Raw genomic sequence first — 8,798 nt, 5'->3', positions numbered from 1 at the left:
GAGTCCCAGCAGCTCTCAGTTCTTTGAAGGAGACTTTGTGTCTCTGAGATGTGAGGAGGACGACAGCTCTGCTGGATGGACTCTGAGGAGAAACACAAACAGAGAAACCAGGACTGAGTGCAATGAATGGGGAAGATGGTCTGGTTCATCCTGTAGCTTCAGCTACATCTTAACACTGGACAGTGGAGTTTACTGGTGTGAGTCCAGAGAGGGTCCCATCAGTAACATGGTTAACCTGACAGTCACTGGTAAGCTGAGTGTGTGGAGTTAGTGTTGATGAAGCTGTGTGTAAATGGATGAAATGCTGTAGTTTGTCTCTGTGTTGAGGTGGATCAGTGATCCTGCAGAGTCCTGTCCTCCCTGTGATGGAGGGAGATGACGTCACTCTGCTCTGTAAAACAAAGACCACTCCCTCCAACCTCCCAGCTGCTTTCTATAAAGATGGCTCCCTCATCAGGAAGCAGCCTACAGGTCACATGACCATCCAGCATGTTTCCAGGTCTGATGAAGGCCTCTACAAGTGTGACATCAGCGGTCATGGAGAGTCTCCATCCAGCTGGATCACTGTCACAGGTGAGGAGCTTCACTCTGATTTCACCTCTTATTTCATCCACATATTCACCTGAACAGGTGGGATTCTCTCTGCAGACAAACCTACAACCACACCTCCACCCACCATGTCTACAACCTGGCTCCCTGCATTAACTCCCACCCCTGCTGCATCGCCTGACTCCTCTACCCTGCAACTAGTGGTCAGACTGGCCCTCCATCTGCTGGTGTTCTTTCCATATTTCATCTCCACCCTCCTCCTGGTGTCTTTATATCGATGCAGAGCCACAGGTCTTGACTCAGCCCAACCTGCTGAGCAGGGACTGGATGATAAGTAAGATGACATTATGGTTACTGAATAAACTAGTGACTCGTTCATCCTTGTGTTTTAACCTATTTACTGTCCTACAGTCTGTCTGTATCCACCTAGTTTCATTTGAACATCCACTCTCAACAAATTAACAATAAAACAATAATCCGAGTACAGCATCAAATCAGTTAAACTTAAACTGGTTCTGATATGTTAAGCAGCAGAGAAGGTTCTTAATCCTTTTTGGCAACACCAAATGGTTTTTAGCTTTCAGTGGAGGCTACTGATACTTTTGGTTTGACTGTTTGTTTCTTTCACTAGTTTTGCATTTGATTAGGCTCATTGTCACTACTGGTGACATGAGTTGATACTTGGACCCTGCAGAGGTTGCACAGGTAGTCCTACTCCTCCAGGATGCCACATCGATGTGTGCCATTTGAAGATTTATTTTCTAGCATAGTCTCAAGGGCTAATTCTTATAGCTCTTTTTTGTAACTTGAAAATAGGAAGAGTTTTTGTTTTATGTGCATTACCTCATATCTCTAGACAATAAGTCATATATGCATATATGACTGTTGCTTCCATGGAAGCAACAAAGAACAATAAAGGGTGTATAATGATTTCTTGTTCAGGACATGCTTTGTTTTGTAGAGAATAGCAATGTTTTTTGACATTTTTGTTTTCACATGGTTTATATGAGACTTCCAGCTCAGCTTATCATCAATTATCACTTATTTCAAGGATTTACTAGTGAGAACATGTAACAGGTTTTCAGGCCTGGACAAGTTTGAAACTTTGGTTCCTCAACAATGGAAAATGGCTGAAAATAAATAAAGGTAACACTCTAGTCAGCTCATAGTTTTATAGATTCTGCACTCAGCCTTGCAACCTCCAATATCATTGAAATGCAGCCTGATGCATCTCATTTTGCGTTTTCTTCACTTTTTCCTGACATGCACATTCTGTGTATTTGGCTTGTAACACCACACTTGCTGTCTTCCATCTGCCTCCTTCCTTCTTTCACATAATGGTATGATCCCAGTTTGTCTTTGCATGTGATTGGCTGCATTGTGTGCCCATGAATAAAGTCCCACCCCTGCCTGCATGGATTCAGCTCCACATCCAGCAGTTAGGCCGTTCATTGCATGCACACATACACAAGCACACACACACACACACACACACACACACACATATATATATATATATATATATATATATATATATATATATATATATATATATGACATAAGAGAGAAAATAGAAATCTCACCTTTGACATTTATTGAGGTTATTTTAATACTGATAAAAGTGAAGTGAGTGGTTGAGGTGTCAAATGGCTTGATGGTAAAAACTGTTTTTAAGTCTTGTAGGCCAAGCAGGCAGACTCCTGTAATGTCTGCCAGATGATAGCAAGGAAAACAGCTGATGTGCTGGGTGGCTGTGGTCCTTTCTGATGCTGTGTGCTTTACAGAGGCACGGCTGGAAGCCTCATGCTTGTGATGAGCTCTGCTGCCTTCCCCACCCTCTGTAGTGATCTCAGGCTGCTGGCAGACCAGCTTCCATACCAAACTGTAATGCAGCTTGTCAGTAAGCTCCTGTAGACATTTGAGGTGATGCTGGCATTCATGCCAAACCTCTTCAGCCTCTTCAGAAAGTAGAGTCCCTGGTGAGCTTTCCTGATTCAAATTCAAATTCAAATTTTATTTGTCACGTACACAGTCATACACAGTACGATATGTAGTGAAATGCTTGGACAACTGCTCGTGACCTAAAGAAAACAAAAAAGGAAAGGCTATGAATAAGATAGGAAATAAATATGAAAAATTAAAAAGGGTAAATTTAACTAGGAAGGAATAAAATATAAATTAAGGTTAAAAATGAAATAACTGTACAACACAAATTAGAATGAAGGGTAAATTTAACTGGGAAGAATAAGATAAAATATATAAATTAAAGTTGAAAATAAAATAACTGTACAACAAAATACACAATACACAATATAGAACTATATAAGAATGTATGAAGAAATCTAAATATAAATAAATATATACACAATAACAGCAGCTGTACAAGTATTAACCGGAAATGAAGAATATAGTGACCAGTGTTGTGCAAAAACAAAGTCCAGAAAGTCCAGTGTGTGTGTAAGAACTGTATGTGTGGGTCAGTACTGTGTGGTGGTGTGATTGAGAGACCGTATCGCCTGCGGGAAGAAGCTCCTCCTCAGTCTCTCTGTGTTGGTCTTCAGGGAGCGGAATCGCTTTCCTGACCTCAGCAGAGAGAACAGTCTGTTGTGGGGATGGCTGAGGTCCTTCACGATCTTCCTGGCCTTAGTCCAGCACCACCTGCTGTAGATTGAGTGCAGGTCAGGGAGCTCGGAGCGGATGGTGCGCTCAGCTGACCGCACAACCCTCTGTAGAGCTCGTCTGTCCTGCATGGTGCTGTTCCCGAACCAGGTTAAGATGTTTCCCGCCAGGATGCTCTCTATGGTGCACGAGTAAAAGTTCCTGAGCACCTTGGAGGGCAGTTGGAAGTCTCTCAAGCGTCTGAGGTGGTAGAGACGCTGTCGGGCCTTTTTCACCACGGTGTTGATGTGACAGGACCATGACAGGTCCTGCGTGATGTGAACTCCGAGGTATTTGAAGCTGTCCACTCTCTCCACTGGGCACTCGTTGATGACGGGGGTCTGGTAGTTCCTCTCCTGCTTAGTGCTGAAGTCCACTATCAGCTCCTTTGTCTTACTGACGTTTAGAAGGAGGTTGTTCCTCTGGCACCAGTTCTCCAGATTCCTAATCTCCTTCACGTAGGCCGTCTCGTTGTTATCAGAGATCAGGCCCACCACGACGGTGTCGTCAGCAAACTTGATGATGGTGGTGGAGCTGGTAGTGGCCACACAGTCATATGTGTACAAAGAGTACAGCAGGGGGCTCAGAACACACCCCTGGGGGGCTCCAGTGCTGAGAGTGGTGGAGGCTGAGACATGTCCGCCCATCCTTACTGCCTGTGGTCTGCCAGTTAGGAAGTTGGAGATCCACTGACACATAGATGAGCTGAGTCCCAGATGCTCCAGCTTGGTGGTGAGTGTGGAGGGAATTATGTAGTCTATGAAGAGCATTTTAACATAATTCCCCCTTCTAGTGTCCAAGTGAGTGAGTGATGTGTGGAGGAGATGAGAGATGGCATCGTCTGTGGAACGATTTGGACGGTAAGCGAACTGTAGTGGGTCCAGTGTGTCTGGTAGTGAAGAAATGATGAAGTCTCTGACCAGGCGTTCAAAGCACTTCATCACTACTGAGGTGAGGGCTACAGGGCGATAGTCATTGAGAGAAGCAGGGTGGGGTTTCTTCGGGACAGGAACAATGATGGACTCTTTGAAGCATGTGGGGATCACCGACTGAGATAAAGAGATGTTGAATATCTCAGTGAACACAGGAGCTAGCTGGTATGCGCAGTCTCTTAGGATACGACCTGGGATGCCGTCTGGTCCTGCTGCTTTCCTGGTGTTCACTCTCTTGAAGGCTCTCCTTACTTCATGCTCGGAGATGACGAGCACGTTTCCGGTGCTGGCAGTATCTTCCTGTCTGCAGCCGTTAGCGCCGCTAACACTAGCATTGTTGGAGACCTTAGCTGCAGCCTCGAAGCGAGCATAGAAAGTGTTCAGCTCGTCTGCCAAAGTCACGGCCGCGTTCGTCATACCGGTTGTTGGTGCTTTATAGTCCGTTATTGTCCTTAGTCCCCGCCACAGGCTCCTAGAGTCACTCTGTTGGAGTTGTGACTCTAGTTTCCTCCCGTAGCGCTGCTTCGCCTCTTTCACCGCCCTCCGCACGTTATATGACGCGGCTTTGTACGGGTCCATGTCCCCCGTCATGAGTCCCGTGTTGTAGGCAGCGGTGCGGGATCTCAGAGCGTCGCGGATGGTTTTATCCACCCACGGCTTCTGGTTGGGAAACGTTGTGATAGTCTTTGTCTCCACGGTATCATCCGCTAGTTTCCCGATGAATCCCACAACCGCTTCCGTAAACACGTTGACGTCATCGTCGGAGCTGTTTCTGAACATGCCCCAGTCTGCGTCATCGAGTGCGTCCTGTAACGCGGCCACCGATTGATCCGTCCAGCGCGCGACCTTCCTCTGAACCGGAACTTCCTGTTTCAGCCTTTGTTTGTATTTTGGCATGAGGAAGATGGCGGCGTGATCAGATTTGCCAAACGGAGGGCGGGATTGTGCCTTGTAGCCGTCCTTGACTGTAGTGTAGCAGTGGTCCAGTGTCCTTTCACCTCTGGTGGGGCAGGTGATGTGTTGATAAAAGTTCGGCGCTGCGCGTTTGAGGTTGGCGCTATTAAAGTCCCCCGTCACAATAAGCGCAGCGTCCCGGTGTTGTGTCTGGTGCTGTGTGAGTGCCTCATGCAGCTCGCATAAGGCGGTGACCGTGTCCGCTTGTGGTGGAATATAAACGGCACTTACAATGACCGATGTAAATTCCCGAGGTAGATAAAAAGGACGACACATGATGGACAGTAGTTCCAGATTTGGTGTGCAGGAGCGTGTGAGAGGAACAACGTTCGCACTGTTGCACCAGTTGTTGTTCACCATTAAACACACGCCGCCTCCCCTTGACTTCCCCGAGTCCCGTGTCCTGTCCATGCGGTGAACCGAGAAGAACTCGGCCGGCTGGATGGCGTGGTCCGGCACCGCTGGGTTCAGCCATGTCTCGGTGAAGCAGAGGAGATTGCAGTCCCGAATGTCTCTCTGGAACTTTATCCTGGCCCTGAGGTCGTCAAGCTTGTTCTCCAGTGACTGGACGTTGGCGAGCAGGATGCTAGGCAGAGGTGTGCGGTGTGCACGAGCTCTCAGCCTGTTCCTGACGCCGGCTCGCTTCCCTCTAGGCCGCCGCCGCTTCCCTTTGTTCTCCCTCGAGATCTCACTCGGCCAGCTCGGATCCGGAGTTAAAAACTTCGAATTGTGAGTACATTGTATACCAATAGAAACAAGAGTGTCACTGTCATACCTAATGTACCCAATGGTGATGATTTTGCCGATTTAGAAACGCTGAAAACTAACTTAAAAAACAAAGACAAAGAAAAAGTGGTCGGAGCAGTCGTGACGGCAGCCGACCTCACCGGCGCCATCTTAATTTCTTAATCCATCTTGATTTCAGTGCCTGTGTGAAGGGTCCTCGTTGATGTTGACTCCAAGGAATTTGAAGTTGCTGACCCTTTCGACCTTGACACCATTGACGTAGGTAGGCTGGTGTTCCCCGACTGGTTGTTTCTGGTAGTCCACTATCATTTCTCTTGTTTTGCTGATGTTGAGAGTCAGGTTATTTTCCAGGCATGACTTGTACAGCGCCATCACCTCCTCTCTATAGGCCGTCTCGTTGTTGTCTGTGATGAGGCCTATGATGGTTGTGTCATTCACAAACTTGATGATGGAGTTGGACTTATGTTTAGCAACGCAGTCGTGCGTGAACAGGGAATATAGGAGGGGGCTAAGCACAGATGCCTGTGGTATTCTTGTGTTTAGGATGAGTGATGAGGAGGTGTGCTTACCAACTCTCACCACCTGAGGGGAAGTTCAGAATCCATCAGCAGATTGGTGTTCCCAACCCAAGGTCGACAAACTTCGGGGCAAGTTTTGAGGGGATGATTGTGTTAAATGCCGAGCTGTAGATCACACTGTGCACTGTAACATTTTAATCTCACTTTATGCTAACTCAGTTAGTTGGTAGTTCTGATAGCTGCATTTTTATGACATAGACCCACGTTTTGCTTAATTAACATGTTTCACAAGTAAGAAAACTGTAGATTGTGCGAAATATACAGTCATTGTTAAATGTTAATGCTTTGAAAAAAATGTATCATTTACTTTTTAAAACCAAATAAAACAATAGCAGAGATGCAGACAGCTGGTTTAACACAGTTGTAGCAGTTTTGTATCCACAGCCTGGAAGAGATTAGCTTTCACAGAGTTAGAGCTGTTACACAGTATAAGCATATCTACCATTATATTGACTGACTTTCATTTCATATTAAAGACTAAATCATATAGAAATAAGGAGCATGATACTGTGCATGTAACAAGTGGCATTATAAGGAGCACGAAAAAGTAGTGGACCTTGCAATTGTATACTTCCGATCATTCACAAATGTCACTCTTATTTAAAACAGTTGTCATTTTAACCACTAGATGTCAGTAAAGAGTTTCTCCATGGCCTGCAAGCGCTTTCATTTATCCGAGTTTTTTTTTTCCAATCTAACATTTTAAGCTGATTTTACTTCACTTTCATTATGTCCAGGGACCCTGCTCTTATGATGTTTCTTGATCTTCTCAAGCTGAAAGATTAGAAATAAGGACAGTGAATCATGAATTAAGCCTAATTAACCACATTTGTTGGAAAGCTGATTTCATTTTCACTACTCTCAGGCATGATTACATCCAGACCTGTTGAACAGATCAGGAATTAAAACAATTAAACTTGGGAGCACTGTGAAATAAGAGAGGGCCAAATGAGTAAACAATATAAAACTAAAACTTAATACATAGGAAATCCAGAAATAAAAACAAACACAAAACACTGGATCAAGGACACAAGACCATGACATCCAGGAGCGGCGGGCCTACCAAAGCTATTCAAAGAGTGCAAGAGAAGAGTCATCCAGGAGGTCACAAAACAAAACAACTTCTAAAGAACTGCAGGCCTCAAGTACGACTTGCTGTAGCTTTTGGATCCATGAATTCTGCTCTGTACCAATAAAATCCTGGTGGAGAATGTTCAGCTATCAGTTCATCCCCGAAACTCATAAAACACAAAGCAAATCTACTTCTGAAAGGCTAAAAGACAAATAAATAAAGACTAGTTTTTGCAAAGGCTAGTTTCAGTAATTGATTAATGTCTTCTGGTTTATTGATAGATATAGCCATATAATATGGCTATATCATAATAATACAGCAAAAGGGAACTGATATCATTTACAGACATGTAAATGATATCGGTCCAAAGTTTCTTATTTGTCCATCCATACATCCTCTTCTCCTTATCAGAGTAGGAGGGGGAGCTGGAGCCTATTTCAGCTACCATAATGCAAGAGGCCGGGTACACTCAGGAGCCACCAGTCCCGTCACAGGAGTAACAAAAAGAGACACAACACCATTCACTCTCAAATTCACACCTGTGGGCAATTTAGAATCACTACTACTAGAATCACTTAGTGCTAATCACTGCACTGCCAGCACGGTGACACGGTCGTTAGGACTTTCTTACTTGCTTGGTGTTTCCTGTACTTAATGCTCATGTCCCAGTGTTTTATATGCAGCATCAGCTATGATACATTTTCTCACTTTCTTACTCATATTTTTGGCAATCTCCATCCAGGAATTTGCTGGCGTATGTGAACACTTATGCTGAAGCTACATTATTCTGTCCAAAAAAGAAGGGAGAAATGCATAGAAGGTACCGACACTACTTAACAGGCCTATTAAGAGAGAGATATGCTACACGTCAACAAAACGTAGCTACATTACCAGAGTGGTACATATCAGTTCATGGTGTAAGTTATGGTGCAGGGGCTATAGGTATGACATATCTACATTGTAGTTTTCACACAGAGCTATAAATCCCGTGTGAGACTTTTTGTTGGCTTCCCTTCTATTTTCTTAATTTTCATTCAACACTTTCCAAACAGACTGACTACACCAACAGTTTCATTTTATAAATTTTTACATTCTGGTATTTTGTCTTAATTCTATCCCTAGAGGTTAAAAACACATTTTCAGTGACTCGTCTGGGTAAATAAATGTTTCACTGAGTCATCTGGTGGTCCAAAGGGGTATTACACATAGATGCAGCCCAGTGCCTGTTCAGCCTCTGACTTATAGTCACCATCATATCATTTATATTTCAGATCTGATCGCTGGCTATATCCTTTCAGACTAATGCTA

General features: G+C 44.5%; 1 protein-coding gene across 1 annotated transcript; it reads left to right on the top strand.

Annotated features, from left to right (window-relative positions):
- Positions 1-1,710, top strand: LOC309702041 (uncharacterized protein). Its single transcript, XM_082526433.1, has 3 exons — positions 1-248; positions 328-573; positions 649-1,710. The coding sequence occupies exons 1-3, from the start codon at positions 227-229 to the stop codon at positions 885-887; spliced, it is 507 nt and encodes a 168-aa protein (XP_082382559.1). The 5' UTR covers positions 1-226; the 3' UTR covers positions 888-1,710.
- The last annotated feature ends 7,088 nt before the right edge of the window (positions 1,711-8,798 follow it).

The sequence above is a fragment of the Aulonocara stuartgranti genome (genome assembly GCF_965226115.1).
Source record: "Aulonocara stuartgranti genome assembly, chromosome: 3".
Taxonomy (NCBI): Eukaryota; Metazoa; Chordata; class Actinopteri; order Cichliformes; family Cichlidae; genus Aulonocara; species Aulonocara stuartgranti.
This window is presented reverse-complemented; position numbering and strand designations above follow the sequence as displayed.

Bases quoted from the DNA above. Each gene is read 5' to 3' on its own strand.
- LOC309702041 (XM_082526433.1), top strand. From the start codon at position 227: ATGGTTAACCTGACAGTCACTG. The intron at 249-327 runs GTAAGCTGAGTG...CTCTGTGTTGAG, and splicing joins GGTTAACCTGACAGTCACTG to GTGGATCAGTGATCCTGCAG. The intron at 574-648 runs GTGAGGAGCTTC...TTCTCTCTGCAG, and splicing joins CAGCTGGATCACTGTCACAG to ACAAACCTACAACCACACCT.